Source organism: Poecilia mexicana, unplaced genomic scaffold (genome assembly GCF_051168715.1).
Source record: "Poecilia mexicana isolate PSO_F unplaced genomic scaffold, ASM5116871v1 scaffold_3, whole genome shotgun sequence".
Taxonomy (NCBI): domain Eukaryota; kingdom Metazoa; phylum Chordata; class Actinopteri; order Cyprinodontiformes; family Poeciliidae; genus Poecilia; species Poecilia mexicana.
In genome coordinates this window covers 16,394,094-16,419,328 of record NW_028263372.1, presented here as the reverse complement: position 1 = coordinate 16,419,328, position 25,235 = coordinate 16,394,094, and the positions used below count along the sequence as shown (strand labels likewise).

The following is a 25,235-nucleotide window of genomic DNA, read 5'->3' as shown; positions in this document are numbered from 1 at the left end:
GCTCATATTCATTCATGTTTAGTTGAGAGCAGGACTCTGCTGGCCAATCAGGTTTTTCCACACCATGTTCATTCATCCATCTCTTTACTGACGTTGTTTTGTGCACAGTCATGTTGGGCAAGAAAGGGAATGTCCCCAAACATTTCCAGTAAATTTGGAAGCAAGACATTGTCTGAAATAATTTAATATGCAGAAGCATGAAGCGTGCCTTTCTGTGGGCCTAGCATACTTTGGATGTGTATTTTTAGATTTATGTTGTGTATTAAAGAGAGAACTTAAACTATCTGATAAAACTGAGAACTTGCAGCCCAACTATATTCCATCATCCGTAGTATATGAGCAATGTTGTGTTTGGAAAAAATGTAAAACTGAACTGTGTGGCTGCCTTATGCTGTATGCAAACATTGTTCCATTGCAGATTTAAAGCGACAGCAGGTGTCTGTTCAGGTCAAATAGAGTTGGGTGTAAATTACACAACAGCAGTGAATGTGATGGAGGAAAAAAAATCGATTCCACATAATCACAGCTCTCTAGTACGCCAGCAGAGAGCTGCTCAACTTGGTACCAGTTGTCGCTTATCAAGTTGCATTCTTGCTACATATCGTCATCATCAGCTCTTAGTAAAGCTATGTCTGAATATAAGCTTAGAACAGAGTACACCGACAGATATGCACATAAAAGGCATATTACATGTATGTGTGAGACACAAAAGTAACAATACTGAATACACTGATACATAAATCAGTTGACTGGATTTAATTAGTTTCTTGAGGGTGAGTTGTTGTGTGTGAGGGTGCATTGTCCTCTCACAGGACAGGTGAGATGTCGATAAGCTCTAGCACCAGCTGCTGGACATGCTTGCACTCAGGCCCAGCGGCACATTAGCATCTTTCCCACCCTGTGTCCACCCCTGATTACCGCTCCAAAGCCCGTCATCCAGCATTTAAGCTTTAGGTCCACAGGGATTGCCTTTTTAGGAGATGCATGGACACAGCTGAGCTCACCATTGCCCAAGACAAAGAAGCTGAGGGTGATAATGCAGTGCTTTCATGTTTGCGTGTGTGTGTGTGTGCGCCCAGCCTTGCTACTCAAAGTTAGTTTGGTAAACTGATAGGAGAACCTCGAAGACGGAAGGCAAGCAGAACTGTGGTGCAGCAGATATGGAGAAAATGGCTGGAAGGGTTTGAAATTCAAAAGTTTTTTGGTTTCTCTTCATTGGCCCATGACTGTTCACCTGTTGAAGGTGGAAGGAAGACCTGCAAGGAGATTCATTCAGGAGGGTATTATTGTCTTAACTTCAGCTGGGTGTGCCATTGAGAGAAAAATCCAGCAGGATGGAGAAGTTTAAAGCAGCCATGGTTCTCGGTGCCGTTGGCGACGCTTTGGGCTACAGGAAGGGTCGCTGGGAAAGCTGCACGTCAGGCAAGAAGATCCAAGAAGAGCTGGCGTCTCTGGGGGGACTGGAGTCCCTGAAGCTGGACCCTGACAACTGGCCCCTGAGTGATGCAGTGCTGATGCACATGACCACAGCTGAAGCCCTCATAACAGGTATGTGAAGAATTGATTTCAACAAGGATGGCGGTATTTTTGTTTTTGTCAACACTGAGAAAGTTGTAGCAGCTTTTAAGTACAAAAATGTACATATACCTTCACATGAGACCAGTACTTTGCATATTGTTAGAAATATCCAAGCACATTGGATTGGATTAAGGATACTTCGACCCACTCCTTTGAACGTATAAATACACTTTGCTACTGCTCTTCTTTTGTTTTGTTTGCTTTTGTTTTAAATTTATTTTGTTTGTATATACCTGTATATTCTTTTATTACACTACATTCAGCAAAGTCAAACTACGTTAGCCTGAACAATCTAAAAGGACTAAACTAAGTAACATGCCATCATCGTCATTGCAACCGAGCATCAAAGTCTTTGGAAAAAACATGACACAGTCTGAATGCATGTTGACCTCCCCTGTAGCATGTTACTGGACTGAGAGTCCAAAAAGTCCAAAATAGACTACTCTGGAGAAGTCGATCCGCTGAACAATGGCGGATCAGTGGCCTCTGTAATCTGCTGGTATCATGTTTGGCTGTAGATGCAGCCAATAAGTAGCCACAATGGTTCTGAGAAAAAATAGTGATGACATCTTTCAAGATTAGGAATCCCTATTTAGCAACCATCCAGCTTGTAGAGACACCAGCTGGATAGACAGCAATGTATCGAGAGTAAAGCATCATGTTTTTGCTTTTAGTCATGCCTCCCAAAGTTCAGATTTATGAAATGTCAACATTTATGCTAAAACAATACAATCGTTTTTTCCCCTCATTTCTAGCTGATGAACAGTTTAACTCGATCAAAGAACAAATAAGTCATCTCATTATTGAAGCAGTTCTTTTGGACCGTTAAAGGTGATGATGCAACTCAAACTTGAAATTAATTGACCATTTTCCAAATCACAAATGTGAACGGGTCAGTAACTTAGTAGCACTATGTCTACAGATTATTTCTCCCATGCAAATATCACAGATACAATGTTCAAGGACCATTCAAAGTTTGCTGAAGTGACATTGTTTTTTGACCACAGGCATTCTGGTCCTAATCTGTGTTGTGGTGGAGTGGGGCTAAACTTAGCTCACGGCGGCCCCACTTATCTTTCCCTGCATGCCAGTCATGAATGACTCCTAACCACTGTGTGTACATGTGTTTGTGTGTGTCCAGATTACTGGTGTCTGGAGGACTTGTACAGGGAGGTGGTGCGTCTCTATGTGGAAGCCATGGTCTCTCTCCAGGGACGAGCTCCTGATCCCGGCACCGTGGAGCCCTGCGTTCACCTAAAACCTCATAACTTCCTGCTCGCTTGGCATACACCTTTCAATGAAAAGGGTAGATTAAGATTAAGATTTAGGAAGCTTTGTGTGGTATAAACCAAACATAAATACAGTAAAAAAATAAATATAATGTATGTCCGTATCCAGGATCTGGATTTGGAGCAGCAGCCAAAGCCATGTGTGTTGGTATGAGATACTGGCAGCCTGAGAGACTGGATAACTTGGTGGAGGTCAGCATTGAGATTGGCAGAATGACCCATAACCACCCAACAGGTGATGTGCTGGCAATTTCGAACTTCCAATGACGGGCCAAATATTGTGTTGCTGTTCGACTGTTCGGTAGATCTACTTTTGTTGATTCTGTTTGCCAAAATCTTGCTTGAACCTACCACATGAGCTGTTCATCCTGAGGCTTTTTGGAACAGGTTAAGGACATAAAGTAGCTTTTATGCAGGTGCGTTGGAGAAAGGACACAACTAAAAAATGCACTGCACAGGCCTTTAAAGACAGCGAGTCCGCTCTCATGAACTCTTCTTGTCCAGCTTCTTTTCTATGCATAACATAAACCGTTCAAAGAGGAACAGGCCCTACACAGTGTCTCTACTGAGCATGAGCATGATTTACTTTTACACACTTTGTTTCACATCCTTTGTTTCAAAATCTACTCAAAGATCCACTCGAAAACAAATCTTTTAATCTCGGTCGAACTAGACCAAAGCACATGGTTCCATTTTATATTTATAATATCAGGAGAGCAAACACTTTTTCCGACAAACCTTGCAAATAGCCAGTTTGCATATGAAAATGATTGTTATGGCGACTTAGAGAACCAGTTTTCTTTAGATACAAGTTTTTTTACTTACAGTATTGTCCTCCTGTTCATGTGTGGTATCAAGACCAAACCTGGAATGTAATCTAACCTTATTTGTCACAGTTGCAGCTGTACAAAACATTTGAGATTAGAGCTGCGACTGATACAATGAACATGTCTAGGCAAGAAGCCGTTTTCTTATTGCCATGTCGTGACATATAACGACTGCAAATCTGCTCTACTTGAAAAGCAGTGCCACTTGTCTTTCACATTTTGATTAGTGGCTGATAGAAATTCAAATTTTTTTTTGTAGCTTCATTCTTATACCTTATAAAAGGAAGCTACAAATTAAAGGTTTTTGGAACCTGACCATAAAAAAAGAATAAAAAAGTGAAAATGTAAAAAAAAAAAAAAAATCACCAGGTAGATTTATGTAAATGAATAATTGTGAAGGTGCTGTAATATTCTTTGACTACAGTCTGAAGTGCCAAAGTCACGTTTGATGTCTCTCTCTTCTCTTGGCTTCAGGCTTCCTCGGCTCCCTGACAACAGCATTATTTGCATCCTTTGCAATCCAGGGGAAGCCTCTTGTGACTTGGGGCCGTGAGCTCATGAAGGTCATCCCCCGAGCAGAGGAGTACTGCAAGAAGACAATACGACACATGGCAGGTTGGACTCTGGCTCAGTCTAGATCATTTTAAACAACAAATCCTAAAATTCTTGTGCATTTCTGTAAAAAAAGAAAAGTGATCCCTGAAGTGCATTTTTTTTACATGTGCTTACACAGAATATCAGGAAAACTGGTTTTATTTTGAGGCCAAGTGGCAGTTTTACCTTGAAGAGCGAGAAATTGACAAGGACGGACAAAACAAACCATCGTTTCCTGATGGCTATGATGCAGAGGAGACTGATAAAGTATGTCCCTTGGGGTTCTTTATTTCTCATACTATCAAATCAACGGATTCCACCCCTTTACAGACACAGGCCATTTTCTTTTTTTTCTTCCCTCAAAGCAGATGTACAAGCGTTGGAGTTCAGAGGGTCGGGCAGGGCGGAGAGGTCATGATGCTCCCATGATCGCCTACGATGCGCTTCTGGCCTCAGGAAGCAACTGGACTGAGCTGTGCAAACGAGCCATGTTTCATGGAGGTGAGAAACTTTGACTTGCAGACCTGTACGTTTTACGGAACTGCGCAGAAAAAACAAAACATTCAAACATGTCTTTATTTTTAGCTGACTTTAAATAGCTCTGGCTGCGTTTTTAATTGATACGGTACAGTATTGTGAAGATAGAAGCACATTGTGAGTTAAGGAACTCTGTAAACATGTTGTTTTAGGTGAGGGTGAAGCCACGGGCCTCATCGCGGGCTGCCTCTATGGCCTCATGAACGGCCTGAGCCAGGTTCCTCAGAACCTGCACCGGGACTTGGACAAAAGAGAACGGCTGGAGGAGCTGGGAGAAGCACTCTATAATGCAGCTTCTGCAGAGAAATGCACAGAGAAGTAATCCTGATCTCCACTGAGCTGAACTCTACTGGCTGTCAGAGGAACAGAGCGTGACTCCTCACTGTGGCCAACACCCTCCTTCATTCCCTGACCAGTTTTATGAATCATGCTGTCCTTTTCTCACCGCTCACTCCTTGCTCTCTTTGATTTTTTCTGTCCACTATCCACACATCTGTCAAAAGTTTTATAAAAAGGTTAAATTGCATCTCACTAAAGATGCGTAACTAAGAAACGTTAAAAGAAAGGAATTAGCCTGACTTTTTTTCTTTGAATATCTTACTTATCATTCATATGTAATCAGTTGTCACAAATCCAGATATGCTGTTTGCTTAAAACAATCATTGTCTTGATCTGCCAGTGACAGAGTTGTGGGGAAAGAAAAAACCTTCTGCTTTTTTAACTTTAGTAACTTGGAGGTGGGGGAAGGTAGATCTTTCCTTTCTCTGACTGATGCATTTTTTTTCTAAACCTAACGTTTATTAACATGAAGCACAAAGAGAAAAATAATTAATCTAATCAGCTTACAGTTTGAGCAAGTGCTGTCAGTGAAGGTGTGAAAAAACCTGCTTCTGCAGCTAGCTTTTGCATAACTAATTTTCTTTTGAATCAAAAATTTTCAGAAAAGAATTTAAATATACAAGTTTTACTTTTTAACCTTTTGCTGTCCTTAGCTTAGTGGTGCAATCAGGATCGGCTTGAAATGAATAAAAGGTCGAGTTGTGAAATAAGAATAATGTTTCCCTGTACTGTGTGAAAGTATTTGCACAACACTCGTATTACAGTTTTAAACCACAGAAATGTGAAAAAGCTATAAAAAAAAAACAAACAACAACTTTATTTTATGCATGCATGAGCCAGCATGGGATTCTCAGAGTGTCAATGGTCTCATGGTAATTGGCCTACACCATTAGAATATTATTTATGGTGTTTTGCTCTTAAGAGAGTTGAACAAATTTATATATGTATGTATATATATATATATATATATATATATATATATATATATATATATATATATATATATATATATATATATATATATATATATATATATATATATATATATATTGCCTAGATTAAAAAAAAGTTAAATTCTTCTATCTTTTAAGCCAGCAAGAAAAAAATCAGTCAGCTGACCTGCAGTGTGCAGCAACAGATACTTTATGCTTCATACAGACAGAGTAGACTGCATCACTTTGACACTTTCCATTTCTTACACTGCAACAGAATCACAGAAGAGCTTCGTGGTTTTTAAAGCATAACTTTTTAAAACCTCGGTATGCCTTGATACTGGTAACCAGTCCACGCCTAATTAAAACAAATTGAACTGGCTGACTGTGTCTCCCTGTCTTAACATATATTTCAAGCTTGCTTTTTTGATTTTCAAGCAAACTTCTTTGTCTTGTTTGGCAGCTCCTTACCACAGTTCAAAGAACTGCAGTCTGGAACATTTGATCAGCTTCAAATGTGATCTAAATCCTAAATCCTTGCTTTTGCTGCGGTAATAAGAGAACTAATGAAATTGCCAGTTCAAAGAGGGCAGAGATTTTCACTGACTGATTAACAAAGTTAATAGGTGAAGTCAGAAAATGTTCCTTTTAGAGTTTAGATAAATTAAAACTGCTTTTCTCTAAAGGTCAATTCCCAAATTGCTGCTAAGGATGTTGGTGTCAGTTTCAAAACGTCTTGCATGTCCTCTATTCTCCATAGACCAGATTGTTGGAAACCCGGAATCAGCCCCGATGTCGGTGCGTTGAGGAGGCTGCTTAGAGACCCCAAATGCCGACCAGTGCTCCGAGGGATTTTTGAGAGTCTCCTGCATTATCTAACGCACAACCTGCTCAAGAGGACGACTGATAACACAAGCGTGGAGACGCCAGAATCTAGCAGCGCATCACAAATTCACACAAGAAACACTGTCAAATCTGATCTGCAGAAGGCAAAAAAACCTCAGTTTCAGAAAGGCGTCAGAGCCGAAAGCAGTTCCAACACTTCTGAAAGGTGCAAAGCCAATCAAAGTCAATCAAAAGCAGAATTGCCATCTCGGCGCCTTACCACGTTCCAGCTTCTCCAATCTAAGTTCTTAAGGTCTTCGCCCAAACCTTTCAGCACCAATCAGAGGGCGGTAGGAACTCTGCCTCCCAGCAGAGGAGTGCAAGGTCAAGATAACCTTATTAAAAACAGAAATCACAACACAGACACCAGGATCAAAAGGCTAAAAAGACGTGGTAGTGTGAAAGAAATTGTGGTTAAATTTGCCCTGGCCGAGCAAAAACAAGATGGTTCTAAAACCTTGAAGGAAGAGCCAATCAAACCTAGACGCATTGGAAGAGGAATCCTCCTAAATTCCTTAATGACGAGATTTGAAAACATAGCCACTGCATGTAAGAAAAGTGATCTATTTTTGTCTCACAAGCAGGCTTGTGGGGGAGACAGGGTTGAATGTCAAAAAAAAGAAAAAGTAGCTGGTGTTGAAAGAGGGAAACACCAGGTGAACGATCAAACATTCAACAAGCAGAACCCAGGGAAGAGCCAGCAGTGTAACTCTGATGTGCAAAAATCAAAACGTAATAATATTACAAGTGACCAACAGCAAAAGCCAGGTCAGCAGACAGACATTTTAATAAAAGCAAATTCACACACAGAAGATGGGAGTCATCTGAAAGCAGCAGAGTCCTTGGCTCAAGAGATTTGCCTTTTACTAAACCAAATGAAAGGTGAAGCTCGTGATGTTGATATTGAGAATAAAGGCTCAGAACAATCCAGCCAAATCCCGTCTACAGTCATAGAGGCTGAACTTACACAAAGAGTTAAATTTGCAGAGATAGAAGTACTTCCTTCAATGTCAGTGACTGAATGGTCACTTCCACAACCCTGCAAAGTTCTTCCTCAGGAGGAAATCCCAATAAACTGGCAAAGAGCCACAGTTGTGATCTGCTCCCTTGCCTGGTCCACATGTACAGATTCCTCTCCTGAACAATCTAAGAGGGAAATTAAATCTGAGGTTTATGAAAACTGGGAACAGGACAAGATATCAGAGGAAACCCAAGGAAATCTGTTGGGAAACCTGGAATGTTCTTCCAGTAATTTAGAGGGAGATGAATCCAAAAAAACAGACAGCATAGCAGACTCAAAAACCAAACCATATTCTTTGGAATATGCCAACGGAGAGATCAATCTCCAAAGACAAAAGCTTAGTCAAGAAACGTTTTCAAGGTCTGTCATTCCATCTATTTACAGATTCAGTGGTGAAAATAATCTGATTGAGTCAACCCCACATCCCAAATGTATAACTTCTCTCTCTGAAAATCAGCTGTCATATTCATCTTTGATTCATCAAGGAAATGACGTGTCACGCTCAATGGAAGATATTGAAGACAAGGACAGATGCAGTCCTCATTTCACTGGTCATCCCGCTGTAACAACCAGGAAATCAAAGGATGGAGCTGAAGCAACACACAAAGAAGCCATTGAAGAAAGAAATGAAGATGGAAAACTATCAGCAAAAAATCATATTGGAAAGCCAGGAAACTGTAGCCATTTGGAAGAGACTGCTAACAAGGAGGCATTTGCAGGGAGTGACAGAGATAACGTAAAACAGAGGCCAAAGTACAAAACCATCAATTACGCAGATTCTTCAGTGAAACAAACATATAAGCCTAAAATAATACGATTTATGGACACATTCACTTTCTAGGTTTTGGTGACCCAAGTCAGAATCTGCTAAAACTAAACAGTTACTGCTAATTTTGGCTAAACTTGTTGTTACATAGAGATCTTTGGGTTTTAAAGGAAGAGTGAAAATGAAAAACAAAATACTCAAAGTGAATAAATGTCTGTGAAGCCTGAACAACAGAAAAGTACCTCAACCTTTACAGTTATATTTTGTGTAAATTAGTGTTGTCAAGTAGAATTTTATGGTCTGTGTGGTATGTCGTTTTAAATATTGCATATCTCCTTTATCACACAGTACTGTCCATCCTTGAGTACTCATGCTTTGAAAATAAATTAGCTAATTCCTGTTGGTATCTAAAATCCACAAGGTAACAAGTATCTTTACAAGGCTGTTTACACAGAAGACAGTAGGTTTTTTTTATGACCTTGTCTTATTACGTTTCTCATTCTTTTTCATGTGAAGTTACAATATCGCAGCTACCAGACACATCTCGGCTGTGCCTAAATTGGGACAAAGTGAGACTTGTTCAGAGTTGATAAGCGCTCGCACCGCAGAGACAAACATGTCCACAGTTGGAAGTGAATCAGCTGAGACAAAGCCCAACACCTGCAGGCAGGATCATACCACTGCAGACACTCTGCAGTGGTATGATCCTGCAGTTTTACTAGAGAACGACACAAAATGAGGACATAAAAATTTGAATTCTTTAAGATGTTTAATTCAAGAAGAAATTGTGGGGAAACAAAAGTCTATACATCTGAGTTAAAATGGAAGGATTTTGAGAAGTAAATAAAATGAGACCACATATAGCTACATCAAAACTTTTCTCCACCTTTGATGTGACATTTAAATTATATAGCTCAAACGAAAAAAAACAAACTAATTTGACAAAGGAACAAATATAAAAAGTAATAAAGCTTCAAAACCTTGGTTGAATAGCAAACAGCTATTTTATGGAGTCACCTTTTGATTTAATTTTTGCATTCGATTTTCTCTGGTAAGAATCCGTCTACATCCCACTTCCTGGCTGGGCTATGAATACCCACTCAGCCTTCTCTAAATCTTTCTGACTAAAAACATCTGTTGTCCTCAGGCCTCTTCATGTGACCTCACAGATTTTCTGTCCCCTTTAACTCTGGATTCTGTCTCATTCCAGACATTTTTGTATTTCTTGTGGTTTCATCTGTTGATGTTAGCATATACTCACTGTGACGCTCATAAATAAATTCATTTTTACCTTCAGCCTAAGGTCAAAACAGATTGTTTAACAGTTCTTTCATCCACCTAGACAGAAAAAAGCCAAATTCCATCTGAAAAAGATGGAATGATGCTGCCCCCACTATCTTTCCCTATGAGTATGGTGTTCTTTTATTGATGTGCTGTTTCAATAAATGGTTTGTTCACACATACATTTTGAAATTACTGCCAAAAGTTGAATCTTTCTTATGGAGAAATGTTAGATTTTAATAGCGGCAAAAAACGTTTGGAGGTGACACATTGGTTTTGCTGCATTTTAGTGCTTTTAGTCATGTACGATTAAGTGTCTGTCGAGAAACGCGGCTTATTGTGATTGCATTGTTTTTAAAAGATAACATCTTGCATTCTTCAAACTAGTGAATACTTTTGTATTCTGTCTGTTAAACAGATCACAGGCGATAAAAGCGTGTGTTTTATTTTAAGGAAGCTATTCTAAAAAGTATTAACAATTTTTGACCTGGTGAAGCATGTGTTTGTATTTTCTTGCAAATACTAAGAAGATTACAAAGTAGGAATCTTAACAACAATAACAACAACAACAACAAAAAACTTCCCACTTTTTCTCAAAGCCCCATGAATGCAACTTGAGTCCCTTTTAAACATTCAGGAATCTCTTAGTTACGACGTTACTGTGAATCCCGTGAAGGCAGCATTAGATCTGATTTAGTTTGTTCCAAATCCTCGGTTCAACTGCCCGGGAAGGAGGAGGGACACTAATTGGATAAACGTCCAGGAACACACGGTGGGTGGGATCGCTTTGGGGCTGGTTCTGGATATTTTCTTTGCTCAACAGAACAAGTTAGGTTCGCTCAACGAGAGACCGAGGACAAGCGGGAGCAGGTGCTTGTGGATGGCGATAAAAAACAGAGGAAAACTCTCCAGATTCCCGACACGACTGACTGTGTTGACTGCGGCTGTATATAAGGGTGACTTAGTTTAGAACTACTAATTTACCTGGAAGGGACTTCGGGAATATTCCTTACGGATTTTGGGATTCTAGAGTAAATTAATCTTAAGGGAGAGCGAGCGAGAGCGGCGTCCCGTCCCGATTCTCTGCACTCCAACATGGAGAAAGTGAGCCTCCAGGACATCTCGTCTCAACTTAACTGTGTGTCGATTCGGTTGTGAACTTTTTGGTTTTGGAGAGGGAAAACGCGTCGACGTGCAAATGCTGGAATCCTAGCTCAGTTTTTGTTGTACTGGAGCGAAAGCAGCAACGGGGACGCCAATCAAAGAGACACGACCCACCATGGACCAGAGTACGGCTAAAGACAGAGTGGACAGGTAATGCTGGGGGCCCTAACGGTGTAATTCATCACCGTTAAACACGGTTAAAATGCTATTTTATCAATAACAACACCTCAACAGTTTCTAAGCTTTTCAGAAAAACAAAGAGCTGCAAGATTATTCTGGTCCTCACGTTGTGCATGTTGGTGAAAATGTATGAATCTAGGTAATCTAGTAGTTAGCCAGTCACTTGTTACATTAATAAGTTAGTAAAATAACGGTTGTTTCTTTGAGTCGCCCTCCTTTATCATATTTTTTATCACAGTTTTATTCTGAAAGCGTACATTTAGACTGCAGTCTGTTAGCACTGATGTATTATGGCTTGCAAACTCTTGTTAAATGTTTTATAATCGTTTTAAGTTAAAGATTTACTCCATTGAGAAGCTACCTCCTCATCTCAGCTGTTGTGCATTTGAACTTTATTCAGCACTAGATTAAAAGGACGTTTCACTACTTTTAAAATATCTTGAAGTATGTTGATCTTTATTTGTTCATTTCCAAACAGTAGTCCATATCAAGAATTAAAAATGAATAAAATCATCAAGTAAAAATGACACAGCCATCACAAAACCAATAAACAGTTATTCAGTTATGTTAGACCAGCTCTAGTTAAAAATCTAAAAATATTTACACATTCCCGAATGCTCAAAACTCAAAAATTCTCAATTTCAGTGCTTTTTATGACCGTGGTGGTGGATGTAAAGCCAGGTCTAAAGCCACAACACTTACACAAACTTAGATATCCAAAATTTTAAAGAATCAATATTCTGTGTATTATAATTGAAAAATAGAGTTAATGTTTATTTTTTTAGTGGGTTGACTTTTTTTTTTCTTTTTGCACTCTCAAATGCTTTAACTGTACACTGAAAATGCATTTGGTGTAAGACACTTTTATTTTAGGTTTGATTCCCCCCTCCCCCTAAAAAAGTGATCCCAGTGTCTAGTTTGCTGCCATACATATGGACATTAAATCAAATGTCCTTTTGAAAACTATAGCTTTGTTTTGTTAAATGTCCGCTCACAAATCTTAGACACAGTCTTATTTATAGCTTTATTTTAATTAATCCTTTGGGTCATGTCTTGATTTTATGTTGCACTTTGGTTTGTGATCACACAGACTCAAAACAAACCTATCAGATTTCTGAACTGATGCTCTGTTAATGTGTTAGTTCCTCAGGCATGACTTTTCTCTTTGGGAAGGTTAAGCAGTAGGAAGATTAACATGTTACCTAAGGCATTAGCTGCAGCTACCTACACCCACACTTTGTCTTCTAGGAAAGGAAGATATGCCTGCCATGCCTAAATTAGCACGACGTAATCAGTGGTTGTCGAGTTATCACAAATATCAATACTAGCATTACTAGATCGACATGGGAACCAGTTCTGTTGATTGGTTCAGAACTAGTCAAACAAGTTAAGTTTGACTACGGCCTAACGTAATTCTGAAAACAATCCCTCCAGTTGCTCTTTAAAATTAGTTTGAAACATTTTTCTTTTTGGCTCAGAATTGATCCGTATGGCTTCGAGCGCTCGGAGGACTTTGATTTTGAATCCTACGAGGAGCTCATGTCCGAGTATCTCATCATCTGCACCCGACGCTCCATCAAGTGGTCCAGACTGCTGAAAGATACCGGCAAGGTGCAAAGGACTGTAAAACGTAAGTGTGAAAACCAAACGCACCCACGCATAAACGAATGCCCGCGCCGAAACCCAAGCCAGACGCAAACGTTCTCCTTGTCGTTCAGTAAAGCGCTACGTACGCAAGGGGATCCCCAATGAGCACCGCGCTTTTATCTGGATGACGGCCAGCGGCGCTCAAGAGCAGCTGGAGAAGAACCCAGGATACTACCAGTCCATGCTGGTGACCCACAATGACTCCAAACTGGTGGAGACCATCAGGACAGGTCAGGCTTCAGCGGCTGCTTCTTCACTCTGAGATCATCTCCTTTATAGGGCTTGTGCCGAGACGTGAGCTGCCATCCCAAGTTCAGCACATTTTTGGCTGCATTCACTCTTCCCTTAATTCAGATCAGTCCCTGCGGCTGAGAAACACACACACACACACACACAAACGCCGGCACACACAGCACAATGTTGCTGCATTTTTATTTATTTTTTTCACTGTAGGAAAGGCTTTAACCAGATGAGCATTTCCTGGTTTTTCTGGCATACGTGCTCCTTGGATCTTTTTAAATGGCATTGATTTTGCTTGTTTGACCAGAGATACTTTTTTTCTCTCTCTTCTTTTTTTTTTCCTTCATCGTCCTAAAGTTAATTTGTAAGGATGAAAGAAACTTTATTAAAATAAAGTTTTTAAAATGCTATTCTCTGCTTTAAAAGTAATCAATTTCCTGCTTGTGTTTAATGATGCGTCACTCTTATCCATATTTGCACCCACAAACCTGCAGAAAGCATCATTACCATCAGCTTGTTTGTATTTTTCAGACTTGAACAGAACGTTCCCAGACAACGTCCTGTTCCGCAAGTCTTCTGACCCGTGTCTGCAGAAATCTCTGTTCAATGTGCTGCTGGCCTATGGCTACCATAACCCATCGGTGGGCTACTGCCAGGTACTGCTCGCCTTCCTTAATCCAAGCTGAAACAGATTTCTTTTTATCTTCATTTTAGTTTGTAATAATTGCAGTTCAGAAAAATAATACGTCAACATCATTGACTAGATCAATCGCTACTATAGGTAAAAAATAAACTTCTATGTTGTTGCAAGTTGGTGTAGTGGAGTAATAGAAAACCAGTAGAACTGACAGTCATGACATGGATTCTGCTGATTTGCTGAAACTGAATCAGAAGAGTTGTGATCAAAACCACTATTTCAATCTGGAGTGCTTATATACTACAGACCACAATTTCAAATAAAAATAAGACATTTTTTGGGAATAGTTTTTATAGCATTTTATGTAAGCGCTCAGAAAGAGGCTGGCTGTGTCGGCCTAGTGCGCCTTCTTGTTTATTTATTAGAATTTGAAAGGCAAATATCGTTTACCAAAATGCAGCTGGCTTTAAATTCAAACAAGGTTTCAGAGTATAAACAGATTCCATTCATCCCCTCTGAAACCGGCGTGGTTTTTTTTGGGACGTCTGTGTGTGTTCCTGGTACACACACACACACAGCGCTCTTTTTTTTTTTTTTTTTTTTGTCACGTCGTGCCTTTTAAACCAGCAGGAACCAGTATAACGTAGCTGTAGTTTGGAAACTCCCCATCACACCTGGAGGGTTGCCATCTTTTCCACGACATGCAAATACTTTTCAGATATTTTATAGTAAAGGTCAAATTATCAGCATGGTAAAGGTTTTTAGCAGATATTTTCAATTTTGTACCAGACTTTTAAATAGTCCTCCGAGTCAAACTGCTCTTCTGTATGATGAAATGTGTGAACGATGTATTCAAGTCTCATTTATTTTGTTTGTTTTTCTATCTGTAGGGCATGAACTTTATTGCTGGTTATTTACTGATTATCACTAAAGATGAAGAAAAGTCTTTCTGGCTGATGGATGCACTGATTGGGAGAATTTTGCCAGGTATGTTCGCGAATCGATTTTCTTGTCATTGTTCGTCTCTACTCTGCTCTGGAGTTCAGACTAATCCTGATGAGACTTTTTTTTACATGGGGCAAAAAACAAAAATTACAGTGGAAAAAGTGTGGTACAAACCACAGTACTCCTCTTTTAATATCTGTTTTTTTGTATTGTATTTAATTTCATAGTAAGTAGAACCACATTTACCCTGTAACTTTTACACAAGGGCAATCCTTTGTGCACCCAAATGAGGTTTGTTTTTATTTCTTACACTTGGCCAAATACAACAAATGTTTTCAGAGTGACCTAATTCCTGTTCTTATCTCTAAGAATAGAGTTGTTTTTTTTTCTTTTCTAACGCAAAACAATTTGCAAACTGGATGCCTCTTTTTTAAAAGAGGCAAATGTGACAAACTCGTTCTAAGTTTTGGCTCTGCTATGATTTGCATATCCTGTTCCTACAAAACAAAAAATAAATGAATAAAAAACTTCCTGCTTTATTTGTGTGACTAAAATATTGCAGCTTAGTTTATTGTTGAGCGGGCAGAAGTTTTATATCCCACAAGTGCTTCTGAGTTGGCAATTGTTTTTTTTTTTTTTTTTTTGGTCTACGTATCGAAACGTTTTGAGTAAAACTCTCACTGTTTGGGTCATAGATTACTACAGTCCTGCTATGCTGGGACTGAAGACGGACCAGGAGGTGCTGGGGGAGCTGGTGAAACTCAAAATCCCCCGAGTGTGGCAGGTGATGGTGAAACACAATGTGATGTGGACACTGGTGGTCTCTCGCTGGTTCATCTGTCTTTACATTGACATTTTGCCTGTGGAGGTGAGCATGTGTGTGTATATATATATATATATATATATATATATATATATATATATATATATATATATATATATATATATATATATATATTTTTTTTTTTTTTTTTTAATACTTTGTATTCCAATACTCAATATTAGAACAATACTGGAAAAGAAAATATTTGAATCAGGAAACGTACTGACCTTTTTTTTTTAAATGGAAAAACAAGTGGTTCGATGGTGTTTTGTAAAGGCCTTTTAAAATCTTTCCCTCTAGTCTCACACTTTACATACACACAGTTGATTCTACCGTTTGGTTTTAGACGAAAACGTGGCTTTGTGTTTCAGTTCCGACAGCGGAGTTTCTCCTACTTTAAACGAGTTGTTGTTGTTGCCGTCTCCCTCCGTTTGAGTTGAAACGATGTTGGCTCCAGTATTTGTTCTCTAAATATGGGAGGAACTTTTAACCGGGCAGTAACACATGGAGACGTTCACGCCGTTTTCTCAGAAGTAGATCTGAACACAAACACTGCACGAGTTCGGGAACATTAGTGCATTAGTTTCATATATTCCTCCCTTATGCTGATGTTTTGGGTGGAGAACATTAGAAGGAGGATACAGGACAGAGAGCATTTGTGGAAAACTTTAAAGATGACTATATGTATATATATTTTTTATATATATATAAAGAAAACAGATTTTTTTCCTACAAATTGTTTGCATTTCTAACAGCATTCTGTTTTTGTAGTTAAATTACAGATTTATAATTTTTTATTTTTTATTTTTTTTTACATGAAGCATTACATTTTTGTTGTTTTTCCCTCAGACCGTTATGCGGATTTGGGATTGCCTTTTCTACGAAGGTTCAAAAATCCTGTTCCGTGTAGCTCTTACGCTGATCCATCACAACCAGGCTCTGATCGAACAGGCCAAATCCCTGCCAGACGTCTGTCAGGCCTTCAAAGACCTCACGCAGGGACCATTTGTTGAAGATTGCCACCCTTTCATGCAGGTAAGAGGAACGGCGGGCGGCGGTGCGTCCCATCTTTGCTCCTGAAGGAAGTAGTTTCACTAGATAGGAGCTCGCTCAGAATAAAGGAGTTGTCCCGTTTTATTTCTGCTTCTGTAATCCCATAATCCTGGTGCTTCTCGCCTTTCCAAGAAAATCTTCACTGAACCGGGAAGTCTCTCCATGGCAACCCTGACCAAGCTCCGCGCGACGTGTCGTGGTCGACTCGCCGAAGGAGAATCCTGACCTGGACTTCCAAGAACGTCCGCCAATGCATTCCAGAAGGGTCGAGCTCCCAGTAGCTCGTTTACACCCGAGTCACTTTACACTGAACTTTGTCTTAAAGCATAAACTGAGACAATCAAAGCTGACATGTTGTGCTTTATGACCCGATGATTCCATTTCATGCCATGACGTTTGTCTTAAGTGAAGTTTCAGATTTTTGCACTTTAATCCAGGATGGCAAAAGCTAAATAGAAAAACCTGAATGAAAACAATGTTGTTCCCTTAAAGCACAGCTCAGGAATAAAAATGTCCACTGTATTTCACATCTTTGTCAAAAATTTAAACACTAATTTTTGTTTTTTCAGGTGAAAAGTTGAATGATGAAATATATTGATTCAATATTTTGAGGTGTTCATGTTAAAACTAATCATTTAAGCGAAACTGTCCATTACTGGAGATGTGAGCTTAGTTTATACAATGTATTTAAATCAAGTTACCTTGGTGATCCAATACAAGCACAACTGAAACAGCTGCTGTCTGCGTTTTATGTACCAGGAATCACTCCAACATGGACTCTAAATATTTTTATTACATTACAGGAAAATGCATAATAGAAAATAGATATTTCCGTTTGGAAAAAAAAAAAAAAGTATTTTTTGTAAGACAGGAAAAAAAAGATGGAAACCAATTCATTTGGTACTTGATCAATGAGTTGTTACAGTAGAATACTGTAGGATTCTACTGTAACAACTCAGATTTAAATCCGAGTCATAAAAAAAACAAGAACTCAATTCAGCAAACAAGCATTTGTGTAGCCAAAACATTTCGCCAAAACATTTCACCAAATGGCCATTAAGGTTAGATTTTTCTAGAATCCCATTCTTGAGTTCTTGGGAGGCAAGTTATAAAAGAGAAGGACCCAGAAGGAAAATAAAAGTGTAGTTTATTTTAGTCGAAACTGTCATTTTGACCAGATTAAATGTTGAAATGGAGAGAATTGCTTCCTGTGTTTAATACAACTCATTCCCTCTGGTTCTTGCTTTAAATTTGAGGAGCTTCTCAAATTTCTGTATTGTTAAATAAATACGCAATTTACATCCAGAAAGGAGGGGAAACATTACACCAGCCTGAGAAATCTGAGAATCTCCCCTTTGCTGTGCTTCTTTAGAGATTTCCCTTTTCATCATGGATCATAAAGGAGAAAAAAAAATCCTCGACAGAATCTCTGGCATAAGATTTTAAAAGATCTTACAGTGTTTGATTCTCTTTTCTATCACAGATGATCACACAGCTAAAAAAAAAAAAAAAAAGCAATTCAAGCGATGTGTACACCTGTCAATATAATCTCTGAGCTGAGGCGTTGAGCGGACTTGCTCCTCACCAGCTTCAACGTGACAAACATCGTCTAAAGTCAGCAAGTAGTTCACGTTTTATCACCCACACAAGAAGTCAAAGAAAGAAAAAAAAATATCCAGGACATGCAGAGAACAACTTTCACTCACTCAAACTTTTCCTTCACTTCCTCCCACAATTTTTATTTTCTCCCTCCTTTCTCCCAGCTCTCAGTCCGTAAGGCTCGAGTTAAACCAGGCGTCTGCTCAGATGGTCTGGTACCCAGCATGGCTCCTCTTCCTGCCTATTAGATAGGCGACGAGGATGATGAGCACCAGACCAGCCAGTGCTGCTCCAACGATGATGGGGATCAACATCTGGTCCTGGTCCAACTGGCATTCCTCCGCTGCACAGAGCAGGTTTACAAAATAAATAAAGTGCTTTGGATCTCAATTTCTTCAGTTCTGAAAATGGAAATTAAACCCCAACAATACCTGCTGCAAACTGGCTGGCTGTGACTCCAAACGGCTGCACCTGCAGTCTGAATGTGTTGAGAGAGAAAGCTGGGACCACGAGCAGAGTCTGCTCCGTGTTGCACATGTAAGAGCGTCCCAGCGTGCTCCGGAGGTAGTCCAAACTGGTGTTACTGGCTGAGAAAGGAGCTGGGAAGAGAACGCACCAGAAATTTGGCCGAGCAAACGTTGGCATTCGGAGCAAAGACACTCAAAACCAGCGACCTACCAGTCATGTCGGACCAGTTGGCCAACAGATTTATCCCACTCAGATGGTACTGGCTAGTTACTGAGTTCTGCAAACAGGAAAACAGTGCTCACCGTTTGTAATGTTTGCACACGTTACTGGAAATTGTTGAGAGGAAACGCAGACGTTACCATGGAGAAGGTAAAATTGAGCGTGGTGGTTTGTTGTGTTAAAACTAAGCTGGCAGTGGTGCTGCCACACGATCCTGATGTTACCGTCAGATTGGGGTTCACGTTGACCAATTCCTGAACAGTCTGGCAATGGAGAAGAGACAATTTTTTATTTTATTTTTTGAATACCTAATACTATGCTAAATGATAACGATCGAGCTTCATGCCGACCTTATTTTGAGCCTGAGAGACGTAGGAGACGTTGAGCTGCAGGCCCATTTTGGCGAGGAGACAAACGGTACCGCTGCTGTTCGTCACAGAGAACACTCCGGTCGCGGGCGTTCCTGGTGGAGTTGGTGCCGGAGCCGCAGTTGTAGTTGGAGTAGGGGGCGCTGTGGTGGTGGTGGTTTGATCTGCCGCGCACACACTTTCTGTGACGAGACACAACAGATGCCTGGTCAGTTTCGATCCAATAATAATAATAATAATATAAAAAAAAAAAAAAAGATTGTTTAAAAGAACAAAACGTACCTGCTGGGCTGAGGTCATTTCCTGGCATGTACGCCTCCAGCCTCATAGCAGAGAAGGTGACGGCAGCTCCTCCCACTCTGATGGTGGTGGGGCTCGCACAGCGGTAGGTGGTGTTGATCGGAGCCCAGATCCCGACCGAGGAACTCACCACAGTCACTACGCCTGAAGGACACAAGCATGCAGGCAGTGAATTAGTTAACATATAATGTAACAAAAACTCATTCAGAACATCCACTCCCAAAAAATTTAACCATCAAACTGTGATAGTTATATTCTAATGATCCCTATCTTTGTGTAATTGCTGCAATATTAAGAGCATTTGCGTGAGGTCTGAGTTTTTTCACAATTTGTCACATACCATATTGTCACAACATGACAGCGTATGTAAAAAAAAAAAAAAAAAAAAAAACTTTTTATAAAAGTTAAATACTGCAGCTTTAAAACTGGTAGTAAACTTGAGGTGGGACCACTTTAATGCACGTTCTCACCAGAGCCGTTAGACTGCGGGAACAGCGAAGTGTCGCTCAGGTTGTACTGGAGCGTCAGGTTAGTGACGCTATAAAAACTCCCGTTTTTCGCGAAGCTGAGGCCGAGCGCGTGACCCGATCCGAACACCGCCACCAGCCACGGCGGGCGGCCTGCTGCTCCACACGAGCTGCTTGCTGCGTCGACCGAGGTGGAGTCCGGCAGAGAGGTGGAAACATTACTCTGAGGGGAGAAAACAAGCGAGTTCATAAGGTGACACAGTAGAGGATGTAATGCCGAGGAAAGGAGACGCTTTTCTGATTCTACGCAAGCAGAATATTGAGCACTTGCCGTGCTGTTGAAGGTGGTGTATGTGATGAAGAGCAATGCAGACAGCTCGGCTTTGATGCAGGTAGAGTTCCCTTCCTTCACCTCAAGAGTGACTGCCTGAGTGCAACCTGCAAATGAGGACACAATAAAGGAACTGAAAACAGCTACATAACATGGAGATATTTAAAAAATTGTATAAAATTCAATTAAAAGACTGGGACATGTATACTTAAGTTGTTGTTTTTCATACAAGTATGTTACTAATTTATATAAACCTGAGTTCTGAGTAGGGCTGAAACGATTCCTCGAATGGTTCGAGTACCTCGATTACTAAAATTCCTCGAGGAAAATTTACCTGCCTCGAAGCTTCGTTAATTTATGTTTTATTAGTTAGCGCACCGTGTTCCGGCCGGGACTTCATTTGCGTTGCGCGGAGCTCTCACTTCCGCCTCTGAGTTGTTGACAAAAGCTAAGTCTCAGCGGCATAAAGTCCAATCTTCAAGATTGGCCCGTGGAGATTTTATTGATTGATGATAATGCCCGACTTTTTATCGTTTTTTGGGGAACCAATAAGCATCCTTAAAATGACTGGGGGAATGCCTGGAGTACGGCAGCATTTCTCCTCCGGGGCTGCTGGTTGAAAGCGAACGGCGGGAAGAGCGCTGAGGTGAGCGGATAGCCTGAACAGGGCGGGCGGCTGAGTAGCTGATGCTTACCGTGTAAATGTAGCTTTACCGACGAACCGCACAATAAATTTCATATCCCGGTCTGAAGAAACGGGTGGCGGAGCGCATCGTACATGGCTGGTAGATGAGTTTCTGAGTGTGACCAGTGAAGGTGTCGTAAATATCCCGTATTGCTTCCCCCCGTGTTCGTCCCCCGGTCTAACGGTTCGTCAGTCCGCTGGTCCATTTCCTCCCCTCCACCACATCTTATGTTCGTTCATTCGCCCTCTCCTCCCACTCCAGGCGGCATTTCCCGTATTTTCAAACCCAAAGCGTGACAGGTTAGGTGGCAAGGTGAGTTTAATTAATCTATTAAACTCACTGAAGATGAATACATAAACTAAAAGCTGGATTGTAGACATTTTTTATAAGCATATTTGTGAGCCTGCCTCTTTATTAAATTCAATATAATTTCAGATTTTTCTATAACTTTTCTTCTGGTTAACTTAGAAAGTGAGCTATTATTGTTACAGGTTAGTTTTCTAAACTACAAAAAAGCAACTGTTAGGGATGCTCAAATATGGAAAATTGGACTGATATTGATATCTGATAGTAACACCGGTATTATGCCAGATTTACCAATATTTCATTTTATAATTTTTTTTATCCGATTACTCGATTAATCGTAAGAATAATCGATAGATTACTCGATTACTAAAATATTCGTTTACAACAGCCCTAGTTCTGAGTAAGAATATGAAGAACTACCACTACTGCTAGGAAATACAAACTCACTCACATTTTTCACAAATTTAAAAAACAATTATTAAGCAATGACTAGCTGTATCTTAGTTATATATTTGGGGTGGATTAAGATTTTTTTTGTTTTGTTTTGTTTTTACAAAAGTGGGTCTTTTTTATTGGAGCTCAAAATAGTTTATTGCAAATATTCCAAATAGTTTACAAGTCATTTATTCTTAGTTACTGGTTCGATAACAATATTTTTCATAGTCTTTGCACTTTGCTGCAAAGATTTCTGAACCTTGTATAAACATAATGTTCTATTTATTTTATTTTTTTACACCACAGAAAAAAAGTTACAAATTTGGCAGGGTCCAATGCGACTCACTGCTGACATCTATCTATAAAAACAAGAATGACAGTTCACACAGACCTGCCACTAGAGGGCGTAAGAAACAGGAAACTGGGGGACAAAGAGGAACAAACTCTAAACCTTTTTGCTTCTTTTCTGTTTAAGATTGTGAAATAGAAATTGTCCTGCTGCGCCGAGATTTTTCCAGAGCCATTTATGCAGACTTTATACGAAGTAGCAATGTAGAAATTGACACACGTACACAGAAAGCTGTTAATACGTTATTCATAATGTGAAACCTGCCAAATTACTGTTCCCTGGGTGTGGGTGTGCGCAGTCCTGCTTTCAAACATTAACAGTGAACATCCTGAACTTGAATCACCAGCAGTTACCAGACTTGCATATTTAAACATTATCTTTTACAACACAGACTTTATTACAGTCTCCCCAAGAATCTATAAAAAAGTTAAAACCGAAATTATAAAAAAAAAAAAAAACTGGAATAAAAATACTTAATTCCTTGCATTGTTTTCTGTTTTCATATACATATTCTGCCTGAGTCATGATGCTATGCAGTTTTATTTATCAGACAGTCAGCTTCTCCTGATTTCTGACAGCTGAAATGATCCAATTGTTGGGAGCAGTCTCGGTTTCAGGCGTCTCTCTACCTCTGCCAGTTGCTGCCTTTTTTTAAAAAGTGTCCCTCAGGTCACCTCTGTTCAAAGCGTAAACACGCAGTAGACAGCTTACACAACGCTACAATCCTGTCATGAGGTAAGCTACTGTGTGTACAAAGTATAAAGTTAGGGTTTTAATGTCAGACAGAAAGCTAACCCACCGGACAATATTGATGCAGGAATTCAACGACTCAGAAGAGAAACTGCAAACAGCCGGTGATTAAAAACTGCTAAGTTTATGTTTAAAGAATGGTCATAAATGAAAATATTCAGCACTATTCAAGCTAGTAATGGTCTGCTGTTTTTTCCCCCGGCGTCAGCAGCACTATGTGCCTGTGTGTGTGACAGGACTTCACCAGTTTCTAAACTAACACTGTCTGTGGGCCCCTCCAGAGCTCTGAGCAACACAAAGCCATTATGGCAGTCATGTGAAGCTCTCAGATGAAACAACAATGAGGCTTATCTGTTGGTCCACAACATTCACAATACAAGGACTTTATATCAGTATCAAATACAAAACAAAACAAAACAAAAAAACACAAAGTATGGTGACTTCCTGAAACTACAGTCAGGATTTTCAAAGACAGGGAAAACCTTGGAAGGCTCTGAAATCGAAGATACTGATCCTTTTTTAGGGCAAAGTGTCCTTTAGTAGCTAATATTTATCATAAGGATTTCTAATTTATTTCACCAGTGCTTATTCAGTTAAGTATATCTGTATCATATCTGCATCTCTGTTAATTTATTAGGAAAAAAAATCTAAACTTTTATGAGATTCAATAAATGGTAACATGAGATTATCACTTGAGACACTTCAAATTGATAGCATATCATTTTAAAAATGAATTGACTAATGGACATATAAATCCATCATTTCAAATTACACATTTGCAAATTCCTGTAATTTACGGAAATTAGACATGTTGGAGGTTTAATTTACTGAACGACTAAATAAACATGATAACACAAATTGTGCTGTTCATTTGTTACGAGAATAAAAACAACGTGAAGTGCGAGACTTATTTATATTTGATCAGCAGTGGTATCAGTTGCTTAATGTTGTGATATCAATCTTAAAGTAGTAATATTTTTATTTCAATTAGCAACAGCCATGCATGTGATGCAGCAGTTTTTCCACACCTGATACTTTTAATCAGTGACGGGCATTTTAAACGTGACTCCAGAAGTTATTTAAAAGGTTTTCAGGACGTGGGGTCCGTGTTGGTGGAAGGCCCTAGGGAAACATTTTGCAACCTTCACTGGTAGCTGAAGGAGGGGTTCAGCTTCCTCGGAATCTGGGGTCTCAACTCCAGAACAGCGTCACAACTGTGACGTCGTTCAGGCTAACAGTAGTAGCATTTAGCACAGCTTTTAACAGCAAAACACTCACCTAAAATCGCCAGACAGGCGATGAAAAGCGGGGCTAAGCAGTCCAGGACTTTCATCTTAGGTGTCGAGCCCATGCACAGGTTTCCTCCTTCGTCAAAAAGATGGAGAATTGCCGCCGGGGTGGATGATTCTCCACTGCAGGCGCAGGTGGGTCAGCTGCTGCTCCTGCACTTGTTTTCGCGGACCGTTAGCTGTGAAAGTGAAGCAACGGCAAGTGGTGATGCTGCCGCTCCGGTTGTTTATCCGCTGGCCGAAGATGGAGAGCACGGGGATGTTAAGTATCTGTAAATCAGCTCCTGCAGACGGAAAAGCGTCAGAAATCGTGGCTAGATATCGATCTTATCTTAGTCGCGCAATGTAATTAAACTGCGTCTTTCATGAGAACTGGCAGCGTTCAGGGCGACCCAGTCACGTGAGATCACCCATCCCTCCCCTGCTTCTTCTTCGTCTGCTGCTGAGCTGAGCTTATCAGGGCTCCACCAAAAAAATATAATAAAAAAAAAAAAAAACACAAAATAGTGCGTTGTTGATGTTGAGAAGTAAAACAGAAATAGCAGAAAAGACTAACTATGACTTAGAATATAGTACAATAGCTGACCCCTATTGAGAAAAATGAATAGAATTACTAAGAATAATACTTCTTAGTATTAAGGTTACGTAATTTGAGCAAGACAAGGAGGGGTTGATGGTGTCGGCTATCCTTATGTTTCTTCCTTCCTGTTTATTATCGCAACACAATCAGAAGAGCGTTATAAAAAGGTGATAGAAGTGTCTAATGCTTAGTTTTGTGCTGCAAGTGGCAGGGGGTCTGCACGGCCTGCGCTTTGCAAGCTGCAATGTACATGACTTGTGGTCAGTCAGCTGACGCCCTCATCAATTCACGAGGCTGTGCAAAAGCCCAAAGGGAACACAGAGGCTGCTTTAATGCTACTCTCCACCACT

General features: G+C 40.0%; 3 protein-coding genes across 4 annotated transcripts; 2 read left to right on the top strand and 1 right to left on the bottom strand.

Annotated features, from left to right (window-relative positions):
- Positions 1-1,057: 1,057 nt before the first annotated feature.
- On the top strand, positions 1,058-9,011 carry adprhl1 (ADP-ribosylhydrolase like 1). Of its 2 annotated transcripts, XM_015002795.2 has the most exons (8): positions 1,058-1,548; positions 2,720-2,884; positions 2,977-3,102; positions 4,169-4,309; positions 4,428-4,555; positions 4,654-4,789; positions 4,978-5,143; positions 6,857-9,011. In XM_015002795.2, the coding sequence occupies exons 1-8, from the start codon at positions 1,335-1,337 to the stop codon at positions 8,841-8,843; spliced, it is 3,063 nt and encodes a 1,020-aa protein (XP_014858281.2). In that variant the 5' UTR covers positions 1,058-1,334; the 3' UTR covers positions 8,844-9,011. The 2 variants fall into 2 exon arrangements, with proteins under 2 accessions (XP_014858281.2, XP_014858282.1); XM_015002796.2 differs by lacking the exon at positions 6,857-9,011 and having other exon boundaries at positions 4,657-4,789; positions 4,978-5,880.
- Positions 9,012-10,714: 1,703 nt separating this feature from the next.
- On the top strand, positions 10,715-17,469 carry grtp1a (growth hormone regulated TBC protein 1a). The gene is made up of 8 exons (XM_015002803.2): positions 10,715-11,363; positions 12,872-13,023; positions 13,112-13,270; positions 13,812-13,936; positions 14,808-14,904; positions 15,558-15,730; positions 16,535-16,720; positions 16,871-17,469. The coding sequence occupies exons 1-8, from the start codon at positions 11,329-11,331 to the stop codon at positions 16,961-16,963; spliced, it is 1,020 nt and encodes a 339-aa protein (XP_014858289.1). The 5' UTR covers positions 10,715-11,328; the 3' UTR covers positions 16,964-17,469.
- Positions 17,470-17,511: 42 nt separating this feature from the next.
- Positions 17,512-24,763, bottom strand: lamp1a (lysosome associated membrane protein 1a). The gene is made up of 9 exons (XM_015002802.2): positions 24,295-24,763; positions 20,491-20,597; positions 20,163-20,382; positions 19,675-19,836; positions 19,375-19,574; positions 19,165-19,287; positions 19,016-19,082; positions 18,769-18,936; positions 17,512-18,680 (listed from the first exon to the last, which is right to left on the bottom strand). The coding sequence occupies exons 1-9, from the start codon at positions 24,365-24,367 to the stop codon at positions 18,541-18,543; spliced, it is 1,260 nt and encodes a 419-aa protein (XP_014858288.2). The 5' UTR covers positions 24,368-24,763; the 3' UTR covers positions 17,512-18,540.
- Positions 24,764-25,235: the final 472 nt, after the last annotated feature.

Bases quoted from the DNA above. Each gene is read 5' to 3' on its own strand.
- adprhl1 (XM_015002795.2), top strand. From the start codon at position 1,335: ATGGAGAAGTTTAAAGCAGCCATGGTTCTCGGTGCCGTTGGCGACGCT. The intron at 4,790-4,977 runs GTGAGAAACTTT...ATGTTGTTTTAG, and splicing joins ACGAGCCATGTTTCATGGAG to GTGAGGGTGAAGCCACGGGC. The intron at 5,144-6,856 runs GTAATCCTGATC...TATTCTCCATAG, and splicing joins GCAGAGAAATGCACAGAGAA to ACCAGATTGTTGGAAACCCG.
- grtp1a (XM_015002803.2), top strand. From the start codon at position 11,329: ATGGACCAGAGTACGGCTAAAGACAGAGTGGACAG. The intron at 13,271-13,811 runs GTCAGGCTTCAG...TGTATTTTTCAG, and splicing joins GGTGGAGACCATCAGGACAG to ACTTGAACAGAACGTTCCCA. The intron at 16,721-16,870 runs GTAAGAGGAACG...CGCCTTTCCAAG, and splicing joins ATTGCCACCCTTTCATGCAG to AAAATCTTCACTGAACCGGG.
- lamp1a (XM_015002802.2), bottom strand. From the start codon at position 24,367: ATGGGCTCGACACCTAAGATGAAAGTCCTGGACTGCTTAGCCCCGCTT. The intron at 20,598-24,294 runs GTGAGTGTTTTG...CCTCATTTGCAG, and splicing joins CGCCTGTCTGGCGATTTTAG to GTTGCACTCAGGCAGTCACT. The intron at 18,681-18,768 runs GTATTGTTGGGG...TGCTCTGTGCAG, and splicing joins AGCCAGCCAGTTTGCAGCAG to CGGAGGAATGCCAGTTGGAC.